Source organism: Notothenia rossii (genome assembly GCF_949606895.1).
Source record: "Notothenia rossii genome assembly, chromosome: 2".
In the NCBI taxonomy this organism is placed as follows: Eukaryota; Metazoa; Chordata; class Actinopteri; order Perciformes; family Nototheniidae; genus Notothenia; species Notothenia rossii.
This window is the reverse complement of record NC_136904.1, coordinates 24,745,104-24,769,637: the sequence shown is the minus strand read 5'-3', so window position 1 is coordinate 24,769,637 and position 24,534 is coordinate 24,745,104. Positions and strand designations below refer to the sequence as shown.

General features: G+C 40.6%; 2 protein-coding genes across 3 annotated transcripts; one reads left to right on the top strand and one right to left on the bottom strand.

The window, feature by feature from the left end:
• Positions 1-807: 807 nt before the first annotated feature.
• tmem39a (transmembrane protein 39A) lies at positions 808-16,463 on the top strand. Of its 2 annotated transcripts, none has more exons than XM_079665064.1 (9): positions 808-1,124; positions 7,937-8,150; positions 8,992-9,214; positions 9,803-9,886; positions 9,994-10,148; positions 11,897-12,254; positions 12,920-13,107; positions 13,194-13,314; positions 13,568-16,463. In XM_079665064.1, exons 2-9 carry the CDS (start codon positions 8,038-8,040, stop codon positions 13,805-13,807), a joined length of 1,482 nt encoding a protein of 493 aa, XP_079521190.1. In that variant the 5' UTR covers positions 808-1,124; positions 7,937-8,037; the 3' UTR covers positions 13,808-16,463. The 2 variants fall into 2 exon arrangements, with proteins under 2 accessions (XP_079521190.1, XP_079521191.1); XM_079665065.1 differs by having other exon boundaries at positions 810-1,124; positions 8,995-9,214.
• Positions 16,464-16,507: 44 nt separating this feature from the next.
• Positions 16,508-19,991, bottom strand: LOC307029270 (serine protease 23-like). The gene is made up of 2 exons (XM_079665066.1): positions 19,718-19,991; positions 16,508-18,651 (listed from the first exon to the last, which is right to left on the bottom strand). Exons 1-2 carry the CDS (start codon positions 19,741-19,743, stop codon positions 17,472-17,474), a joined length of 1,206 nt encoding a protein of 401 aa, XP_079521192.1. The 5' UTR covers positions 19,744-19,991; the 3' UTR covers positions 16,508-17,471.
• Positions 19,992-24,534: the final 4,543 nt, after the last annotated feature.

Genomic DNA, 24,534 nt, shown 5'->3' with positions numbered 1-24,534 from the left:
ATGTGTTTCTCTTCTTGTAAAGTTATATGTTTTTGCCCTCGTATGTGGAAAGTAATAAGATCTTGTACTTAAGTAAAAGTAGAAGTGACAGGGTGTAGGAATACTCTGTTACCAGTAAAATGCCTGCAATCAACAAGTATTGGCATCATAATAAACTTAAAATACCAAAAGTGAAAGTACTCATGATGTAAATTGGTCTATTTTGGAATAATATATATTTTATGTTTTGAATGTAATTATTGATACATTAAAGTGTTACCAAAGCTGGCAAAGGTGCAACTAGTATTAATAACTTTGTATACTGCAGGGTAGATTGTGAATTTACTCCAGGTGTAGTTGCATAACTAAAGTTTTATTTAAGTGTTGACTATATATATATATTCACATCTTTAATCAAAATCTGCAAAGCAATTTAAGATATCAAATTACTTTAGTGGGGTAGAAGTACAAAGTAGCAAAAACAAATGAAATGCATAAGGAAAGTACAAGTACCTCAAATTGTGCTGCAATTTCATTTAGTAAATATATTGCAAACAGTGGTGTGAAATAATTAAGTAGATTTACTCATGTATTGTACTTAAGCTTAAACTGAAAAGCATACTGTGCATATAAAAAGAGATTTTATAAACATTATAATGTTAATGTGTATACTGCAATACTTCGGTATAAGTACACTGTTCTTTTGTTAGTTAGAAAATGCTGGTCATAACTCAAAACATTGTTATTTACAATTAACACAACCAACATTAATACAAGTTATAATCGGCACTGACTCCAGACCAGCCGTGTGTTATGTTAAACTGCGACTGTGCAGTGAAGTCGCTTGTCGATGACGTCGCAAAGAGAGGAGGTGCGGGTTTGCCACGTCGGTCTCTGTGCAACGCATTTACACTGTTGCTCCTGAAGACCGGGGATAACTTTTGAAGCGGTTTATGTGTTGAACCCGGAGATAAAGTGACCCTCCAGCATCGCAGGTACCGAGGTAGCGCGTCGACCCAGCAGTGCAGCCCGGGATATTGAAGCTGCAAGGCGGATAAAATGCTCGGTGCTGTCTGGACTCGTCAGGCTGGGAGCCGCACGACTGACTGATGCATCCTCGCTCACTTCACCCCCCCGTGTGTTGTGTGAGTAACTGTGGCTTCACGGACATGTTGTCTTACTATTTTGCCTATAAAAGCTGAAATCTAACAGCTAGATACAAGCACACAATCTTTATATTAAAGTGCGTTTACAAGTTTCCGCTGTGTGCAAAATGACAACGCTGCTACCTGATGTCATGATTCAGACAGGCAGCCTTAGTGCATGTCTTAGCAAGTCTCTGCAAAAAAAGAAAAAACGCTTCCTAACAAAGTGTTCCCAAAACAAAGTCAACACTTTCAGCTCAACAAAGCTTTACTTTGAAACACTTTTTACCCACCTTATAGTGTTTGCTTTATAACAGTGGTTGAAGAAGTCGTTTTTAGATCCTTAGTAAAAGTGATATAGTAGACCAATACCACATTATGAAAACACTCAACAATAAGTAAAGGTCCTGCATATAAAACCTTAAATAAGAGCATGAATACATAACATGTACTTAAAGTATGAAAGTTATTTGCTCAGCAGTAAAACATGAATGTGCATGTGTCATTTGACTGCTGTATTATGTTTAAGGTTGTGCTAATTGTAATTCCTTTTATATGCTGTTGGTTTAAGTTATGGCTATGCATCATAAACTACAATATCATTATTTGATTGTGCCATTGCTGTCTTGTGAGAACAACATATCTATAAGAAGATACACAGCCCTGTTTGTTCAGTATAAGAAGTAGGAGCGTTTTCCTAACTCATAAGGGAAAGCTTTATCATTAAGTTAGCAGCAGTGGTGTAAAGTAACTAAGTACATTTAATCAAGTACTGTAAGAATGTTTGATACTTGTACTTTTACTTGAGTATTTCCATTTCCATTTCCATTTCCAATCGGATTAATAATGTGAAATATAATTAACTCTTAAATCAGACTTTAGTTGCACCTGGAGTAAATTCACAATCCTCCCTGCAGTATACAAAGTCATTAAAACTAGTTGCACCTTTACCAGCTTTGAAAACACTTTTTAATGCATCAATAATTATAATCAAAACATATAATATATATTATTCTGAAATGGACCAATCTGCAGAATGAGTACTTTTACTTTTGGTACTTGAAGTATATTTGATGCTAATACTTTTCTACTTTTACTTGAGTAACATTTTGAATGCAAAACTTTTACTTGCAACAGAGTATTCCTACACTCTGGTACTTCTACTTTTACTCAAGTACACGATCTGAGTACTGTTTCCACCTCTGGTAAACAACAATCATTCACCATCAACACATCTGATAATGCCTCATATTCACTGGACAGGAAGGGTAAGATCATTTGCAATCTGTAAAGTTACTAAAGCTGTCAGACAAAATTCTCAATTAAAAATAATAATATTTGCATCTAAAATGTAATGGAGTAGAAGTAAAACATAACAGAAAATGGAAATGTTTTACAATGAGCCTACCTCCAAGTTGTACTTCTTTATATTCCACCACTGCATGTTAACATTTTTTAAAAGGCCTTGAATTGAAGGGGAAAACTAGTGCTACACTTCCACATCATTACAAAATACCCTCCTGCAATCTCTCCATGTAAGTGTATTTCTCTAGTTCACAGTTCCTGTTTTCACTTTTGAATTTCAACGGTAATTTAGGTCCCCAGTGGCCTTGTGTGAGTGTTGACGTCGGTTTCCTGTTGACAAATTAGCTTTAATATTGTTTTTAATTGGAGCTTGAACACAGTGGCCACAGAGCATTTGTAAGATCATCTCCATCTTGTTTCATATGATGCTAAAGGAAATATTGAAGCACTCGGGGGATGATGTTATCTGGCTGAGGGTGAGGTTTTGTTGTAGGAGCCTAACACTTGCTGAGCAGTGGGGCTGAGAGAAATGATACAGTATGTTATGTAGTAAAGTTACAGCTACACTAACTTAGATAGGACTTCAGAATTACTTTCATTATAGATCGATTTAAAGCTTTATTCTTTATAAATCAATAGTTGATTTGTGTCGGAGAATAGTGAAAAAAATGACCATCATAATCTGATTCACAAAACATTTTCATAATTTGAATCCAATAGACATCTTCAAATTGCTTCTTTATCAATAGAAGTGTAAAATCCCCAAATATTCAGTTAACTATCAAATTATATAAAGAAGAGGAGCATATCCTCACACTTCAGAGCCCAGGACTAGAACATGTTTTGGCATTTTTGCAATATTACAAACCGTTTGCCGAAAAAGTCGACCCTTTTTTTTCTGTCGACTTCATGATTCAACACTTTCTCACAAACAAGTAAAAAATGTTTGTTTGTTTTTGTAGGCTATTCCATTAGGTAGTCAATAAAATGTATCTGCAACTGTTTTGATTATCAATACATTGTTTACATTTGCTGTTCCAGTTTCTCCCATGTGAGGATTTGATACTTTCCTAGCTCACATAAGAACATTATTTTGTATATACTTCTTTGGTCAGTTAAATCAAAACATTTGAATAAGTCGTGTTGGAAAGATTTTCAACGTTGTAGAGATAAAACAATTAATTGATGATACAAAAAATATATTCTGCAGATTAATCAGAAATGTAAAAAATACTGCTAGTTGCTGTCTTAGTTTTCTCAGCTTGTATCTTTAAAACATCCCACTGACTGTGCAATTGAAACATTTTCCAATTTTTCCAGACACATTCAAAACATTGTTTTGGTATGTTTTGTTTTTTCTCTAATGATTCAGTTTTGAAAGTTCCCACAACCCAATCATACTTAATTCATAATAACCTGAAACAGAAAAATATTGTATCCTCATCGTTAGGAGGCTGGAACCGTAGAATAAATTCACCTTGTTTTCACATCCCTTTACTTCAATCAGTTCTTCTTTACTTCTACACGTCTTTTGGACATGTTTTTGTTACATGTCATCATGTAGCTGTACATAGCCTCCCACACCCGGACCATTAATTGGTCTATGAGTGGGAAATAAGTATTGAAGTGTTTTGAGGATGACACAAAGAGGAAGCTTAATGGTCTTTGTTTTAACGGCATGTCTGACGTGTCAAAGCAGGAGTAATCAAGGTGTTAACGATAATAACATTATTATTAGGTACATTTTTCAGAACAAACTGAAAATAATCCTTTGTTGTAGCCCTGATTTAAATGATATATTGGCTCTTGAATGAACACTCGTTGTGAGTTGTTTATTGTAGACATATACCTAGACATTTGTAATTGCCTCTGCAGTGCAAACAGCTGTTGGACTGCACACAAACAGGTCAGGTACTCCAGGTAGTAGATTGGTGAGCGCTCTGTTTACTCAAACTCTGGTTAAACAGTTGCCAGTGGTGTTACAGTTACAGGAAGGCTTTTTTTTTTTTTATTTAATCGTGGTAAATGGAGCTGCTTCTATGAGGTGAAATGATGATAGCTAAGTACTATAAGTCATTTTCATTTTGTTTCCCATTTTCACTTTCTTAACTACCGCTGAACGTAGCCTCTTTTCATGGCAGACATTTGTACTAAAGCAAGTGAAGCACAGGTGTATTGTGCATGTTCCTTCACTGATATCGTTAACTTGAATACTTAATCAATTGGATTTATTATTAATGTTAATACATACTACAAATTATATTATGTAATATACATAATGAAAACTGTGCTTTTCCTGCATTCACGAGTCAAAATGTCAGCCATGGTCTATTCAACAGTCATGCAATAAATCCAACCGTAGTTTATTTTGAACTTGTTTGGGAGAGCGATTCCTTCAAATTCAGAGGCTGTAATCTGTAGTGGAGCTGGAGAACAATAGGGTTTATAATGCAAACGCATCCATAAAATCACCATAAAGTTGAACACTCATAAAAAAAACAACCGGTTATTTGATTGATTAGGGATTCAAAACTCAAATGAATGACTAAGAATTTGTGTATTGAAATGATACTTAATAAAAAATAAATGCAGTCTCTGTTATCAATTTGTTACATTAAGTTCCATACAGCCCGTTCAATTCCAGCCGATGACTGGATGCATGTTATACCCTCCTCTAAAATTCTGAAATTAAACTTAAAAGATGTGCACGCTTCGGAGATTATTTCACGCAAATAAAAAATGCCGTACATTAAAGATTTGAGGTTGATTTAATGCCATTGTTTACACTGGATTTCACAACTAAATGCACTTCTATTAATGCTACATAAGAATAACAAATAGGTCAGAATATGAGTGGACCCCCACCTCTGCTCAATAGTTTCCTGGGGTAAACCCTGGCAGGTTTGTGAAGGCAGAAATAACTTTATTTTTATTTATACAGCACTTTTCAAAAAACTAAATGAAATGGACTGCTGACATAGTTCCTGTTTCCTCATTATTGACATGATGGTAATGTGTCCATTGACACATTATTAGATTTAATCCTTTTAGAACTGGCAGGATGCCTTTTTCATAGCGATATTTAATTTCAAGTTTACATCTGGTGCAAAGCAGTGGCAAACAGACCAAACAATGAACGTTAATGTCTTTGTTTTAAAGTGCAGCAGATTCTCAGATCAAGCTGTTAAGTTGCTGGTTTATTTAAGGAAACGGCTTTTGAACTGTTTCCTACGGTGCCCTGGAGGGTTCGTAGAGACAAATAAATAAAGCGTGTCCACGTTTTACTTTCTCGTGCGCACGAGATACCAACTTTAAGTGTGTGTGTGTGTGTGTGTGTGTGTGTGTGTGTGTGTGTGTGTGTGTGTGTGTGTGTGTGTGTGTGTGTGTGTGTGTGTGTGTGTGTGTGTGTGTGTGTGTGTGTGTGTGTGTGTGTGTGTGTGTGTGTGTGTGTGTGTGTGTGTGTGTGTGTGTGTGTGTGTGTGTGTGTGTGTGTGTGTGTGTGTGTGTGTGTGTGTGTGTGTGTGTGTGTGTGTGTGTGTGTGTGTGTGTGTGTGTGTGTGTGTGTGTGTGTGTGTGTGTGTGTGTGTGTGTGTGTGTGTGTGTGTGTGTGTGTGTGTGTGTGTGTGTGTGTGTGTGTGTGTGTGTGTGTGTGTGTGTGTGAGAGAGAGAGAGATAGTATCGTTCGTTCCGGTGCACTCCGGCAGGACTATAGCACATCGAGATTAAGATTAAACGAATTTATTTCATTTGGGAATACACATATAACTATGGAGAACCAGATTTGTGTAAATTACTGTTCGTGGTAGCTGAGCACACACACACACACACACTGGTAGTTCGATGTGTGTATAGGTGTGTGTGTGGTTAAACGTAGCAGCCTCGATCTCTATTCAGCTGTTCTAATGAAGGGAAACGCAGTGAAGTAAATAGTAAAAGGCACAGCTCTTTGCAGCTGGTGCTGCTCTTCTCAGATTCTGCTGAGTTACACGTTACTGCCTCCAGTGCCCTGTACGACGAAGCCAGTTCAAAAGACCCTGGATTGTTTCGACTTACCCGGTTTAACTAACCCTAACAAACGCGATGTCGCTCAGCGGTCATACGAAGCTGGTTATCAACTCTAAATCAACCAGGGTTTCTGACCGGCTGAGAGCGCGTTCACGTGAAAGGGACGGGGTTAGCAACATTTTACCAATCACAAACATGGAGACGCGTGCTGACAGTGCAGCGTCATACTTCATGAATGAATAGTGTAAATAGCAAATCCTGCTTCGTAGTACAGGCCACTGGTGCCGCAGAGATTTCATAAAGTGAAGGAGGTTTTCCTTCTATAAAACAGCTGTGGGCAGCAGATACTGTGAGTCACGGACAGGAATCCCTCAATTTAAATAAAACGAGGCCACGCTTTATTAACTCGTAGCCACGTTTTATTTATTTTTCTATCAATGAACCCTCCAGGGCTACGTAGTTTCCTACTTTTAATCCAACATTTTTAACAGTGGTGAAATATCTGTTTAGATCTATTTTTCATCAACTTCAGTGACGGCTGAATATCTGTGGTCCTGCAGGCAGATGTCTAACTTAGTTATGTCTAATTGTGTTGTACTTAGAATTACAAGTCATGCAACAGTTAACCATTTAATAAACATAAGGGACAGTGTTTCCCCTACCATTGTCTTGGCGGGACGCTTCAGCGGGGCCCCGCGCCCTGCCTGAAATTCAAGGTGTTTTTTTATTTATTTTTATTTAATATATATATATATATATATATATATATATATATATATATATATATATATATATATATATATATATATATATATATATATATATATATATATATATATATATATATATATATATATATATATAGCACCAAAGGTCAACTGAAGTAATCTATCTACGGTCACTTTTCACATTGAACATGTGCTCTTGTATTAAATAAACTAAACGCCATGTTATTTATCCAGTGTGTGCATGTTTCTGTGTCCACTGCTTTGCTTATTCACATTCTCTTATTCACTTGAATACAAGTAATACAGTACAGTGTAACACTGTACTTTATTAATTTTTAATGTACAAATACTTTGTTACTGTACGATATCAATAACAATAATCCACAGCTCCTCTCTCTGCTCCAGAGGATTAAAAAAATGTGCGTGCCCCGAATTTTTGTTTCGAGCAGCACCCTGCAAAGGCAGTAAACCTAGGGGAAACACTGAGGGAGAACATAACATTTAACATATTATAAATAAGTAATTGACAAACTGCAGCATCTGCACAGTGCTCCAATTATCCTTCCACTCATTAATTTCACAACTGCTCAATTTGTGTGTGAAGTAAACACCACGGGACGGGTCTATACTCAAATTATATTTAATTTGTCTCCGGGGTGCTCTCCTATAAATGTTGATTAGGCCTCAGGTTTGTTGGTTTTACGTCTCTGCGTGACTTGCATTTTTTTAATAATCTGTTGACTTCTGTTGACAGTTTTGTATTTCCCCCCGCAGTGGCCTGACTGTACATGGTGGCTCGTTGAGGAGAAGCGGAGGAGTGCCAGCGGCTGTTGGTTGGTGGGCGGCGTCCGTGGTTGCCAAGGTAACTGGCGACCATGCCAGGAGGTCGCAGGGGTCCCAGCAGACAGCAGCTAAGTCGCTCAGCTCTGCCGTCCCTGCAGACTCTGGTCGGAGGCAACATCAGCAATGGGACAGGCATCAGGAACAGGTGAGCACACTCTGTTTTTATCAGACGTTATGCTGAATGGAAACTTAAAAACAAATCTGGAAAGAAAACCCCATTTCACTTTAGGTCTTACCCAGTAAGGCTTTAATGCTCTTTTTTATTGTCCACTTAGATGGAATGTTTAAAGTACTTTATCAGACATTAGCTAGCCGTATTATCATTTAAAATTATTTTTGACTTACTTGTCATTATTACAGGAGATTAACAGTAACTCCATTAAATTGAACACAACTAAGTGTTATCAGCAATACTTACAAATGGATTCAAACAGTCTCTGACTTGAGCCGTCTGTGGCCAATCAAAGGCTCTCCTGAAAACGATGCGCTTGCTGCTGCTGAGCCTTTAGTATTTAAAGAGCTCCACCCCAGCATCCACCTGCAGGCTCTGATACACTTCCGCTAAATTGTTAATGTCATTCCCCTAGGTCTAGAATATCAGAGCCTGGATATCAAACATCAGCTAAACATATTCTTTAACCATGTAGTCATCTCTTCCACGTCATTTATATTCTGTCTTACAGAATTACCGTTATTTATAGATTAAGGTCACTAAAATGTTGGGACATTGTTTGGAATTAAAGCAAAATAATTTAAGAATGACAAAGAGATAATTTACGTAAAGATGAGTTGTCCATCAAAATAGTTGCAAATGGATTTCTCTGAAAAAATATTAGATGTAATCCATGTAAAACTGGCATAAGAATAGAGATGAACTTCAAGCCTGAGTCAAGGTCTGAGAATTGGGTGTGATGTGACACAAACATTGTTCTGCACCACACTTTTTTGTCTACAAGTGTATTTTAGGTGTGGTTGTGTTCCCTCAGCAGCAGTAACGTGGTGGGTCAGTCTGCGCCCCCTATCTCGGCCCTCATTATTCCGGAGCCGGTGCGTCACTCGAGGATCCCCGAGCTGCCGTTGGACAGCAGCCTGCTGTTTGAGTTCCTGCTCTTCCTGTATCTGCTGGTGGCCTTGTTTGTCCAGTACATAAACATCTACAGGACGGTGTGGTGGTACCCGTACAGCCACCCTGCTGCCTCTACCTCGCTCGTAAGAACACACTGGCCAATCAAAGTCATGCTTTTTTTTTCTTAACTTTGAAAATGTAAAAACAAATCTACATTTTTCACACGTATCTTAAGCGGGAACACTTTACATCCAAAGACCGGGCTAATCTTTTTCGTTGAATCCATGTACCATGAATATTAAAAAGATGTACACACACCAGCTTGAGTTGTTATTGCTTTTCTATTTATTTATTTGTTACTTTTAAGTGACTTCTTTGCTATTGTTTTCTTTATTTTTTTTCTCTGTTTATTAGAAATATTCCAACTTTATTTTCTTTAACCAAACAAAAACTCATTTTTGAATGTGAGCAGGGAACATCTGTGTTAAAAAGAGTTGGAATCAACCTTCCCTCTTTTTTTTTTTAAATAAGTAAAACATTAACAGTTTGGCAGTAATGACTTCTCTGAATTGGAAAACCAATACAGTTGTTTAGCCACTGCACACAGTTCATAAAATATTAACAATATATTGTCGTGTTCAGGTCTAATTTAATATGTACAATTTAACAAACAAAAAAAATGTCTCCATGGAAAAATAATGATTGCTTCTTTCTCCTCTATGTTTGAACAGAATTTCCATCTGATGGACTACCACCTGGCTATCTTCATTACAGTCATGTTGGCCAGGAGGCTTGTGTGGACTATCGTTTCAGAGGTAAACACACAACATACAATAAGCAGCAACGTTAAATACACATAACCTCTGTGGGAATCAAACCCCCTGGCTGTCTCTCTGGTAACCTGTGGTGGCGTCCTGTGCAGGTGTCTCAGAGCAGCGGCGGATCCCTTCTCCGCTACGTGGTTCTGATCGCAGCGCGGCTCAGCCTGCTGACGCTCTGCGGCTGGGTGCTCTGCTGGACGCTGGTCAACCTCTGCAAGAACCACTCTGTGCTCAACCTCCTCTTCCTGGGATACCCGTGAGTCTTTGCTACCCCCTACCATACCCTCTAAAGCAGTGGTTCTGAACTGGTGGGTCGCGACCCAAAAGTGGGTCAAACTTTTATTTTGAAGCCCGATTTTCTAACGCTGTGCATGCAGTGGTTTTGAAAACTTTTGAAAACTTCTGTCACGTAGTGATCATCTTCTCAATAAAAAATGTTTGCTGATGTTTTTCCGAGCCTTCTGGCCAATCAGAATCAAGATTGTTGCCGGAAGTCCCCACGGAGAATAACTTTGCGGTAGAACTATTCTTTATAGTATACTGAGTGGAGCAGCAAGCTGTAAGAACAAAGTGAAAAAGAAACAATGGCATAAAATATTATTAATATGTCGGGTAGCAATAGATTTATTTATTTTCTTCTCAGTGTACCAGAATGGGTAGTTTATGTTAGTATTTCTAAAAATCTCCTGGGGGAGAATCCCCCCAGACCCCCTTCTGGGGTTGGGTTTTCAGTTTGCCTTTTTATGTTATACAGTTTAGCTTTGATTCCATCATCTCATTAAACCTTATTTAAAAGCATACTTTAGTTCTGTGAAGGGATATAAGGGATATGCACTGTACTTCACTTTAATAATGTATGCTGAAAAGAGTATATATTACTTCACGATCTTTTGTTGAATAGATTTGAGTGGTTCAAAATTTTGGGCGATCTATTGACTCAGGAAAAAGTGGGTCCCGAGGCCTGACCAGTTGAGAACCACTGCAGTCTAAAGGCCAGGAAATGCATGTATAAGTTGTGATCTGACCACGTCTCAAGGCAGAAGAACCTGTAAATACCTGTTCTGAAAGGCTTTAAGTGGATCAAAAGGCCTGCCATCATAAAGAGATAAACAGCAATGCAGAACATGGCACTCTCACTTTCTCTACTCAAAGTCATTCATGGTGTTGAAAGAGTTGAATAGATTTTGATGGAGAACTTTGAACTATGCTTGTTTTTGTTGCACTGCCGTTGATGGATTCAGACACTGATTCTGCTCTACATAAACAAGATCAAAAGCAGTGGCAGGTTTCAAATGTTCATGATGTACAGGGACCACAATACCCCAGCTGGTATATTGACACTTACATGATTAGCAACGTTGTGGGTTATTTTAATTGATGTTGTCTGTGGCATCAAACTCTAAAGGAAATGACTCAACCCAATATTTTATTTATTTTATTTTTGTTTCAATTCTGTGTATGTATCATAGACGGCATGGAGTGCATCTGATACAAAACTTAACAAACCATGACGTTGCTGTTGTGGTGCAGAAGTGAAAGGAAAAAAACCTTCATTTATCAGCATAAAATAAATCCCCAGATAAATCTAAAAATATGTTTCCTTTCGCCACCACACATTAGATGTTCAGTACAAATAGCCATTAATCAGTTGATTCACAGTGAGCTTGTTGCTACTTTGTCCTTTTTGTATGTCTGCACTAATGGATCTCGTGGACCCAACCTCTCTTAATGTCTGATTTTACATTATATTAAAAGTACAGTTTTGCAAATCATATCTCTTTAGTGACCCGAAAATGGCAAATTAAATACAAAAGAAAATGTGTAGAATAAAATAAAAACGAAAAATTACATAGGGGTTGTTTGAAATGACAAATAACACACATGGACCTACTTAGACACTCACACATACATAAACTTCATTTTCATCCTGCTGTCAGTTCAAAAGACTAAAACTCGCTGCTCTTCTTTTGTCCTTGTTGGCTCCCCGCCCTCCTTCCATTCCAGATTTGGTGTGTACGTCCCTCTTTGCTGTTTCCATCAGGAGGGAGGGAAAAGCCAAACGGCACCAGCTGACAGCGATTACCCCGCAGACCACCAGCAGACAGAGCTCACAGAGACGCCGTTCTTTCGACCACGTGACTTCCTCTTCCTTTTGCGAGAGAACCTCAGAGAGCAGTTTTCCAGTCCCCCGCTCATGCCTACACACACCTGCCCCCCACACACACACTTGCACACGCCGGAGTTAATTCGAGCAGAGGTGGAGGAGCTAAAGAGCGACTTCAACCGTAGAATCAAGGAAGTGCTCTTCAACTCGCTGTTCAGTGCTTACTACGTAGCCTTCCTGCCTCTCTGCTTTGTTAAGGTTGGTATCTGTCTTTTTTGTTTTTATTTTATTGAGAATATCAGCGTTAAAGTGCCAATTATTTCTGTATCCCATCACATCATGACCCTACATCAGGGGTGTCCAAACTTTTTTCACAGAGGGCCACACACAGAAAAATATACAAAGGGCTGGGCTGGGCTCTAGAGGTATATTGCCTCATAAGTTCAGTTATAAGTTAGCAAAATCAATCAAATGTAGGTACATGATGCTTGTGTGAGTGTTGGCAGCTCATCCCTTAAAAACAGAAGCCTCAGATTGATCATAATAAAGAGGAATGGTGTATTTCAAGCTTGTTATGTAAATAAGTCATTGGGCTTTTTTCTTATCAACTAACATTTATTAGAAAATGTTTCCAACTTTAATTGACTGAATTTATTTGAAAAGTGGTCTTATTAACACATGAATACTACTGTGTAATATATGTTTGTTTAGATTTAAGAAGTACAGTATAAGACAAGCACAAGTTTCATTTGTGGGCCATATTCCATTATACTTTTTTTATTTGCTGAGGGCCGAATCAAAAATGGTCAGCGGGCCGCGTTTGGCCCCCGGGCCGTAGTTTGGACACCCCTGCCCTACATTTGACCTGGTTTCTTGCTGTAAAATAGTAAATATACAGTTCCTTTTCCCATTAACTCCAACAGAGCACGCAGTACTATGACATGCGCTGGTCCTGTGAGCATCTGATCATGGTGTGGATCAATGCGTTTGTGATGCTGATGAGTCAGCTGCTGCCGCCCAGCTACTGCGACCTGATGCATCGCTCGGCCGCTCACCTGGGCCGCTGGCAGAAACTGGAGCACGGCTCGTACAGCAACGCTCCTCAGCATGTGTGAGTGGAGAATCGTAAACACATTAGACAGAGACTTTCAAATTGACTGTCAATGGTGCATGGATAACTTTCGATATATTTTGCAGGTGGTCAGAAAGCACCATTTGGCCTCAGGGGGTGTTGGTACGACACAGTCGATCGCTGTATAAGGCAGTCGGACCCTATAATGTTGCTCTGCCCTCTGATGTTTCCCATGCAAGGTTTTATGTGAGTATCTGTTCTTTTTATTATAATGACGGATGGATTAACCTGTAAAATATCAAATTAGAAGAGAAGTACACTTGCGATACTATACAAAAGTATTACACAGCGGAAGAATCAGTTTCCTTCTACCTCTGAAAGCATATTCTATATTGCATATTGCATTAAAGAAAGATGGTTCACACCCTGCATATTAAGTGCTTTGACCTTTCTGTATGCATTTATTTATCTTATCTCTTCCTGTCTGTTGGTCTTCCAGTTCCTGTTCCACAAGCCCTTGCGGATCCTGAACCTGCTGATCTGGATCGAGTCCAGTGTGGTTTTGTACCAGTTATACTCTCTGCTGCGCTCCGAGCGCTGGAACCACACTTTGTCTCTGGGCCTTATTCTCTTCTGCAACTACTATGTCCTTTTTAAACTGCTGCGAGATCGCATCGTGCTGGGCAAAGCCTACTCCTACCCTGTGTCCTCTAACAGTTTGGGGCTCAAGGTGCAGTGATCCTCCGCACAGCGAGACCTCACCCACGTATTCTTGTTGTGGAGGCGAGACGGGTGGGGGTCTGGAAAAAGACCGGAGGGTTGATCCGCACTCACGCTTGGAGGATGAGGGACTGACTGTGAACTCGTAACCATGTTTTGATACGGTTCTATTTGTAATGCAATGTTTATATACCTATTTAAAAGAATATTTTTATTTTGTATACTATTTCGAGTTACGCCGGGCATTACCACGCTGATGACATTAGCATGTTATGTTGTTGCTAGGCGACAGGGAAGTCAGGGAATGCCAGGAGGTGACTTTCACCAAAGATATTTTAAGTGCAGGTGGCCAATCACAGAGCAAGCCTGGCCTCTGACAGTCAGTCGAACAGACGAGCCACTCAGAGCAGTGGAAGATCCTGACTCATATCTGTCCATCAAGTGTGAGGCAACAGCACAGTTAGCGCAAAAAGGCAGAAATGTATTAAATGTCTAGCCTGGTTAAACCGATAGTAACAGAATCTGCCTTCCAGCACCTCTAAAACTCACTCATCAGCACGTATGTCTCCTTTGTTTAATAAGAACAAATATTTAAGCGTAAAAACAACAGCGCCAGACTATTTATTGGCCTTGAGCAGTTGCCAGGCAACCACAGACATTTGTCTTGTCATTTTCACACATTTGAATGAATTAAACAAAGGAAATGTAATTTGTTTAATAGTTTGTAACCTTTAGACGGAGCCAGTCTTGCTGTTTCCCACCGTTTCCAGTCTCTGTGCTAAGCTAAGCTAACCTGCTGAATCAAAGTGTGGCTCCAAACAGCCTCAGTGTGGATTTGAACCACCAAGTAGAATAAAACGTTGGTACAACCTTCAGATGAGTCTATAGGGAAAACACCTTAGGTACTCTGATCCACTTCCTCTGCAGAGATGGCGGTATTATTCCTCAATCACATTAGGTACTTTGTTTTTCACTCTCAGTATCTGCTTCTTTCATTTCATTGGCTATCTGGAGGGCAGTTACAGCACCAGTCTTTACAAACGTACACCCGAGTGTCAACCTGTGTGTGGGGCTGGAAATACTATTGGCATCTGTAAATTAAAAGCACACCCACAAATCATTTCAGAAAACAGCTTAACCCTGACTGTTTTTTCTTGTCATATAGCCCTGCCTGCTCTGGTGTTTCCTTAAGAAGTGTTAACTTTGCATGGCTGCTGCTGTACCCAGAAGAGGATTAAAGTCAACTTGCTGATGCCTGATTACCCTTTTGACATGCTGAAAAGTTCTCAATGACACATTTGTTAAAGGTGATCCAGTCAATGTTTTCGATGTGGTGCCTCAATGCTTAAACCATAATGGTATTAGGACCATATCGCAATAGGGTTTTTGTGGATTGGATGTAGATAAAGGAACAAATGTGGCTAATAATAAAGATTTCTGTTGGTACGTCCTAGGACCTAACACTTCTCACTGCAAATATATCATATTGTCATTGTGCTCTCAAGGATTTGACAGCAGAGGGTGTTCTTATAGTGACCTTTCCATGGGTGATGAAGAGAGACTATGCGTCACGTCATTACCAGTTTATGTATTCTCAGTTACCGGTATGGTGTTTGAAACAGGTTATTGCATGCTGTTGCCTTTTCTGTTAAGTCACATTTGGCGAACATCCTTTTACTCCAAAGTATGTTTCTCTTTATGAGCCTCCTCTCATTCACCGTCTCTAACTCAGTCAAAAACTAAAAGCAGTAGGCTGTTCAGTATTCAGATAGAAATCAACAGAAAAAATGTTTTTTCCTATCCTGAGGTTCAAATCTAAGTAGAAAATCAAAAGCTCAATGTTTCCTGTGAGGTCGTGAATCTCACATTGACTGTTTCAGTCGAGTTTCATGTTGAGTGTAAATGAGAGGGAGGAAACTACTTTTGAGATGAACCAGTGTGTACTTGTCTGGATCACCGGTGCTGCTCTGTGTCTCTGAATTTGAAGATTTATTTTTCTTATACACAAATGCCGTACATGTGCCCATTACTATGCTTATTCTGCACATCCAGCCCTTAAATCCTCTCCTCTGTGTTTCTGCTTTATTTTGCAGTCATTTCCCACTTGAATGTAGCAAATGTTTCTTGGATTGGCAGGTATTAAGGGTAGTAGCACCACCCTCCGATTGAGCACCATCACATCAATTTCAGTTTTTTTAATGGGTGTACTTATATCACCCTTATCTCAGTAACACAGAGGGAAGACATTTTTAAGTTTGATTGAAATCTTGTTCTTGAATGTTATGTCTTTGCTCAAGTTTGACACATTCTTTGTTTTTTAAGAAACCCATAACACCACAACTGAAGAAGAGGAACAAGATTTGGAAAGATTTTAGGTCCTATAAGAGCTTGACCACATTGCCCCAAAGTGTATTTGGCGTTTCTTCAGCTTATAAGAAACTTGAAAACAGGTTTTTATTAAAACTGAAGCTGATGATCTGTTTTTCAGCTACGGCTATGAAAGTTGTCAAATTTGCAGTTAGTTTTCCATGTGCCATATCCCAGGATTTAGTTTCAATCTCCTGGTTGAACCTGTTGTTGAATGTGTTGCTGCTGGAGAAGTCATTGGAGCTGGTCCTCATATTTCGGCTGTTTACTCTTTTGACATCCAAAATAAAACAAATGTTTAAAAATGATCGTGTTGTATGAGGGACATGTTGCCTGCTGGAAAAGAAACACATTTGAAACAGTTGCTCATTTCAGAGCATATATTTCATTCCGTTCAGTTTCTGAGACATAACATTTGCAGTTTCACACGTTTTAAAGTAGGAAGCAAAAAGTGCTTATGTAGCCCTTGGCTAAGTCTGCATGATGATGGACGTCTACAATGTTTTATGTTTGCCACCAGAGGGAGCTAAGCATTAATGTATAAAGCTCAACAAAATGGGCTTCATAAAGTAAAGTAATCTGCAGTCATCTAAAATATTTTTCTGTGTAACAAGTTAAATATACCTCCAAAACACAGTTTGTGTAGCTGACAGAGCACTCTATGTAGATAGATTTGTCCACTGAGAGAAGACACATCTTTAAAAGAGAAACTGCAGGCACCTTTGGTTGCTGATTTGTACATTCATCCACGAAAATCCTACTATTCAGTAGAGAACCTTCAAGAGTTTAAACAGTGCAATCTTTAGTATAAGCACACTAAAAGGCTAGAATACATAGTGAAATAGTTTTCCCAGTCCTGCTCCTTGTGATCTGATGACCTGTTTTATATCAGTCCATGCAAGTTCCAGATATGAGTGTCTTCCAGATGAAATTATCAACAAGAAAATTGTTCCAGGAAACGGATAAGTGTGCCTCTGTTCTGCAAAACCACATGACTTACACTTTTTCAAGTTAATTCACATGTAAAACGTTGTCATATTTGAGAAATGGGAGAGAAGATACAAAACTAAGTATTGTATGGAAGTATGGAAATGAATCGGTCCTGTTTACTATGTTTAGTGTCACTACTGGATTTGGGTCTGTATTTACATTACTGATATTGCCATATGTGATCAGGGGAAACTAAATGTTGATGTTTATTTTGATTTTATGTCAGTGTTACTAGTGGTGGGTTGAACACTGTAGTTGTTTCAGCCCCCAATGATCCAGTAGGATGTATGAGGATATAGTGGCCTACGGTTTTGTTGCTACACCCCTTACCCTTCTCGGCAGTCCACAAAGTTTCCCTTTATCCAGTAGCAGATCTGAGCGTATTTGAGAGGTGTGATTCTCACTGCAACATTAAATTCCTGAGACGCCCCTTGTCGCTCGACCCACTGATGCCCAGAAAACACACCTATCACCTTCCTCTCCCAGCGCCGGCGCCGCCCATCCCACATCCGGGCGTAGACCCCTGACCCGCTGGCCCCGGGCTGAGCATCACAGTGCTGGTACAGCAGGTCGGACGTCTCCTCGCCGGCCCGGCAGAACCGATACACAAGCTTGCCTGAACGGTCATTGTCAAACCCTGAGAAATGGACTCGTCGACCGGGCAGCCTCAGAGCGGGGGGGCTGACTCCTAACTTCATGTGGCGGCGTTTGTGGGGTTTCTTGAGCTCAAGCAAAGCATAGTCATAGTCCATTCCTATGTCATTGGCATTCCCTTTAATCCATCCTTTAGGCACATGTGTGCGCTTCGCTCTGATCCACTGGAACTTCATTTTGTCGTTTGTTGGTGGGGCGTAAGGAACGTGGCCACCTTCAACATGGTTGGTGAAGTTGGAGGAAAGGTCAAAGGAGTGTACAGCCTGTGTGTCTCGATGCTTCGTTTTTAGAAACCCAACCCGGAGCTTCTGGGCTCCTTTCACATAGTTTTTACCATCATGAACACAATGAGCAGCTGTGAGAACGTGACGGTCGCCAACCAATGTACCAGAACACCCAGTGGACAGCTTGACGGCCACTGAGAATGGATATTTCAGCAAGTGGTTCTGCCCAGAAATGCTAAAACGCCCATCATGGCCAAAGATCTGTCGCTTCCTCCTGACATGTGACCGCTGGGCATTCCCAGAAGACCCAGAGGAATAGGCCGGACTCGTGTTGGGGTCGTAGCCATAGATCGCAACAGCTGTCTCAGTAAGCTGCCCATCCGAGTTGAGTGTCTCATAGGCCAGAAGACGTCGCAGGTCCCAGTAGCTTGGACGAGGAGCCTTCTTGTGGCATTCTGGGTCACAGGGGGAGCTGACGTCCAAGCGGGCCGGAGACAGGAAGTGAGGGGCTGATCGAGCCTCCGTCTGCTGTGCGAGGACCACAGGAACACGCTGGGGAACCCACTGGGGGCGGGAGGAAAAGGAAAAAACAGGGGGAAGGAAGAGGAGAAATAGAATGGAGGAAAACCTGTGGATGGACAGAAGGACAGATCAGGAAAACTAACTGAAGATCCATTCCTGTCAGACTCGAACATTTCTGCAGAACTCAAGAGGCTCTGTTGAATGTGATTGGATGTCCTTGTCACTCTTGCTGTCTGCATGAAGAGAAATTCCCACTCCTAAAGTCAGCGTCATGAATTCACAACTACAACTATGGGAATTGAGGAGGAGGATTTCAACTTGAGGATTTTTTTTTCTGCCCTGGAATTTGGCAGCTGTAAACTTCCACTGTTGTAATGCTGCAAAAATGAAGAATAGGGCAAAGATCAGGCCACTATACTCTGATGGAAAATTCCTTAAGTGGTATGGGAATTGGACCTTAAACCTTCAAAAGTAGCTAAATAACATTTTTTTCTCTACTGACTGTAGTCTCTATTTGTGGGTTCAGGGTTACACAAGACATATAAGTAACACCTGTCTAAAATATATAGCATGACATAGTTGCATCTTGCAAGTCATTCACACATTGAGTAACTGAATTAATCAAAATGTAAGGTAAGGTAAGGTACGTTTATTTATATAGCACATTTCAGACGCAGAGGCAATTCAAAGTGCTTTACATGGTTATTAACACATGATAATAGAACAGAGAGGAACACAATAAATAAACATAATGGAATAACAGTTTCATAAAAACAAAGGATTAATGAGATATAAAATAGTTTAAAAACGACATTGTAAATACGGTTAGTGCTAAAACAAGTTAAAAGGCTTCTGGGTAAGCAGCTGTAAAAAGTAGTGTTTTTAGCCTCGACTTAAAAGAACTCAGCGTTGGTGAAGACCTCAGGTTTTCTGGAAGTTTATTCCATTTGTGGGGAGCATAAAAACTCAAAGCAACTTCGGCGTGTTTGGCATGTACATTATTTGTAGGGGGGGCATCTGTAAACTATAAATCGCTTATTTTGCCACTGCATCAATTACATTTTAACAGTACAGTTAACATTTAACATCGCAGTTAACTGCTTAGGAACTTCTCTAAATTGACTTGTAAAGTTTTTCCGAGCATAGACAAACCGCACATAAAGGTGACTTACCGGGGGAGCGCAGCCCGGGATCGCATGGTTTTTAGCTTCTGCAGGTGAGCCGGTTTATGAACACGGAGGGGAAAACCCGCCTCAAACCAAAACAGGCAGATCCCACGATGGGGGTTTATCTGGTGAACACTCCTGCTACAAAGGACAGAGGCTTCTCGGCGCTCGTCTCAGGAACTGACGACTTGAGTCGATGAAGAGTTGGATCATTGTGTGCTGCTGGAGGAGGCGGTCTGCTGTCTGCCACACTGTCACATCTGCAGGCGAGATACACACAATGAGTGAATGAGCATATGCATATCCGACCCCGACATGGTCATGTGACGCATCATATCGATGCTGCTGGTTAACAATTTACTGCTTTAAATCCCTTATCGCTTCACTTCAACAGAAAGCGGAAGTTAATAGGAAATCTGTTTTGTCTTTAGTTGAATATAATGCATAGTTTTGAATATTTTCGTTGCACTTTGGCTATTACAAACATTCAATTAAGGCTGCATTTATCAATAACTCATTTGTTATGCGTATTACATTATCCATGAATTAAAACTTGTGGGTTGCCATGTTGTAAAACAGGCTAGATTCAAGGGTTTACCAGACTACTTTCTAAGATAGCTGTCTGCACTGATATGCATGAATAGCCTACCTCACAGACCCTTTATTATTAGGAATTTCTATCAGTAATATTTGTAAGTTTGCCAGTTATGCTTGGTTTTTATCACAGATATACAGGAACCTCGTAATACTTTTATTCATTGAATCTTTTAAACACCTACTAAACCTATTAAACAAACTCTGGGGGGCTGTTCAAAGTTTACAGCTTGTGATGTTTTGTTATCGAAGGGCCAAAACAGCTGGTAGGAGGCTGGTGCTACCTGGGCAAAACTGAAGCTGATGAGAGGATGAGAGGAAAGTATAGTGTCCAGCAGTATGTGCGAGTGAGTGTGTGTGAGAGAGTGAGTGTGTGTGAGAGTGAGAGAGTGAGTGTGTCACATACTGTGACCTACTCATCACACACACACTGACCCACATTCATTCTTTGGATCGGGCAACATTCCCCCTCCTGCTCCCTCTTTGTCTCACACAAACACATCCACAAATGCCATCAATCTGCTGTACTCATTAAATAATTATGTAGCACACATACATCGAACAGGCTTCCACCCTGTTAATTCATCGGGTTGATCACCCTCCTGACTCTTGACATTAATCACAAAAGACTCTTCACTTGGGAGAAAGCTGTTCATTTCTCAACAAAACCCTCACTCAGTTCAAATTATATGGATGTGATTATTCTCTCTGAAATCTGACATTTACATTCAGAAGTGACCTCGCTGCTATTGTGCCCGGAATTAGTTCAGTGGGCAGAGTGATCTGATCCCAACGTTGGAAGTTTGATTTCCACTTGACCGACCCCTGCTGAAACTGTGCAAACTGTTGTTAGACTTTATGCTATGTAATGATTTCATTAGGCTCAACTGCCCCAGAAAGAAGGAGGGAAAGAAAGAAAGAACAAGAGGGGTGGGGGTGTTTGTGGAGTCATGCATTGCTGAACAGTTGGCTCTCCCTGTCCTGCAGCTATTTGCTTGTATGTGGACTTCGTAAAGGATTGACTGAAGCATTGTAAGCAAGAGATTGCCACTTTAGGAAATACATTTATTGGCATTCGGAAGGAAAGTTGGATGAGAAATCAGTTTATACCACTCGTGTGTTTGTAAAGCTAGCCACTTGCCAGCTTAGCTTAGCATACCGACTGAAAACAAGCTATGTCTGTTTAAGGGACCTAGATCCACCTACAAGCACCTCAAAAGTTCACTAATTAAAAAAAAAAGTTCAGTGAGGGCCCTGAAGATGCACAGGATTGTTGAGTTCAAAATGAAGCCGCAAGTTCAGAGATGAGGTGGTCCGAGAAAGGGCTCTTCGGGGAAAGGGGCCATTAGCCCATCGGCTTCATTCCCTGGCCCCATTAAGCATTACGTCTGGTGTGATCCTATCACAAGATGCTAGTCTTCTATTGGACAGAGATAGGATAGCCGTTTCCCCCTGTTTAGTCTTTGTGCTGAGCTAATCAGATGTTGGCTATGGCTTTATGTTCAAGGTGCAAATATAAAAGTTCTCATCAACTCTCTGGAAGAAAAGCAAATACGTTTGTCTCACTATTGCTTTAAAGTGATTCAAGTCTCCTGCAACTGATTATCCATTAGCACCTTTGCCAGGACACAGGGTGGACCTGCTGGCTCATCAAACACAGCTCTGAATAACCCAGACCCCACCCATCCCACAGCACAACTCTAGAATTATAAAACTTCCCCCAAACATATACCACTCTCTTTCTGTAGCAGTATCTGGGGCAAGAGGGTCTGCCAGCATCTTATCCTTCTGTTGTTCTGTTAACTCAGATGATCTGGTTTTTCACATTTTCAAATACATCCAAAGTTCCCTGAGCTTTGATAACCAGATTCTCTGTCTACTTGCAAACAATTTGAAATATGGAGCACGGAAGCTCAAATGTATATTGTAGAATGTATAACAAGAAAGTAGGGGGGACATTTATCCTGTAGGATAACAGAGATGGGTGGCCCTTTTTTTTTATCAATGTCTGGGTGCTAATAAGCGAGACATTTCATGTTTGTTTTGAGTTGTTATGAAAGGGCCTGTTTGTTTGGCTATGCCTGCTGTTGTCAAGGAAACCCACATTCCCCTGAGTACAGTTCATGTTATTTGTTGTATTCGTCCCACTCTCCTCCTCTTGCTTCGGACACAATCAAGCAAGTGTCGACGGCCTTGCATGTTTGAATCCTCTATCTTCATGTCCCTCTGTCTTTCTCTGTCTGTCTCTGTTCCTCCTTAATATTTTCCCATCTCTGTGCCTCTCAGTCTCTTGTTTTAATCCTCTCTTCCATCCTGCAGCCCTTCTCTCGCTCGTCCCTAGAGGCCATGAAACAGCTGTTTAGCAGAATGAGATAGCGTCAGACACGAAGTTATTCTCTCTGAAATCTTGGGGGGGGGGGGGGGGGGGTAGTTTAAAGCTCAAGACAAAGACAAAAAGAAAAAATACTGTTGGCAAGCATATTTGATATATTACATTACATTACATTACATTACATTGCATTTAGCTGACGCTTTTATCCAAAGCGACTTACAATAAGTGCGTTCGACCAACAAGATACAAATTTGAAGAAAACAGAATCATATAAGTACATCAGGTTTCATAGAGCTAAAACATTTCAAGTGCTACTCAACTGGTTTTAGATAAGCCAGTCCTTTATTAGTATATAAGTGCTTTGTTAGCAATTCTTTGTTAGTAATTCTATCGATCGAAGTGGAGTCGAAAGAGATGAGTTTTCAGTCTCCCCGGAAGATGTGCAAGCTATCTGCTGTCCTGATTTCAATGGGGAGCTCATTCCACCATTTTGGAGCCAGGAGAGCAAGCCCACGTGTTTTTGCTGATGGGAACTTGGGTCCCCCTCGCAGTGCGGGTGCAGCGAGCTGTTTGGCTGATGCAGAGCGGAGTACACGTGCTGGGGTGTACAGTTTAACCATGTAGGAAGGGCCAGATCCATTTGCAGCATGGTACGCAAGTACCATTGTCTTGAAGTGGATTCTAGCAGTTACTGGAAGCCAGCGAAGTGAGCGGAGGAGCGGCGTGGTGTGGGAACATTTAGGAAGGTTGAAGACCAGACGAGCCGCTGCATTCTGGATGAGCTGCAGAGGTCGGATGGCACATGCAGGTAGACCAGCCAGGAGGGAGTTGCAGTAGTCTAGGCGTGAGATTACGAGAGCCTGGGCCAGAACCTGCGTCGCTTTCTGGGTCAGCTGGGACGTATCCTCCTGATGTTGTAAAGAGTGTATCTTCAGCAGCGGGTTGTAGCAGCAATGTTTGCAGTGAAGGACAGTTTTTTATCTAGGGTCACACCTAGATTCCTTGCAGTCTGAGTCGAGGAAACAATAGAGGTGCCGATGTTGATTGTTAGGTCAAGAGTGGGACAATCTTTTCCCGGAAGGAAAAGCAGTTCAGTCTTGTCAAGGTTGAGCTTGAGGTGGTGAGCAGACATCCACTGAGAGATGTCCGCTATAGCAGAGATGCGTGCGACGACCTGGGTCTCTGAGCGGGGAAAGGACAGAATTAATTGGGTGTCGTCAGCGTAGCAGTGGTATGAAAAACCATGCGGGCTAATGACAGATCCGAGCGAGTTTGTGTACAAGGAGAAGAGGAGGGGACCAAGAACAGAGCCCTGAGGGACCCCTTTAGTTAATTGACAAGGGTCAGACTCGGACCCTCTCGAAATTACCCTGTAGGTACGGTCTTTGAGGTATGAGGTGAGGAGGGAAAGTGCAGAGCCTGAAACTCCAAGTTCTTGGAGAGTGCGAAGGAGGATCTGATGATTCACCATGTTGAATGCAGCAGACAGATATATAACTTTAAATGCCTCATAAGAGAGATGGTAAACTCAGCTGCAGTGAAGGAATCTTCAACTCTTGATGATCAGTCAATTCCCGGAGTTGTTTGGTGATGAGGTTTACTGTTTGGAGTGTTTACTGGTAGAAATCCAAAAATAACAGTCTGAATTGCAGTAACATCAACACAGCGATGCACGTGAATAATTTCCTTTTGGTTTTGTTTCTGTGGTCCCTCTTCATATAAACTAAGCATCATGGTCACATACTCGTCAAAGTGGACAGTGCCTTGCTGGGTATTAACAAAAGAGTTTTGCTCCCCAATATGAAATGTGCATAATGTTTTCAATTTCAATGTTGGAGTCTGCATTGATAACAATCACATGTACATTGACTTGCATTTTTTCTTCTCTGTCTATTTT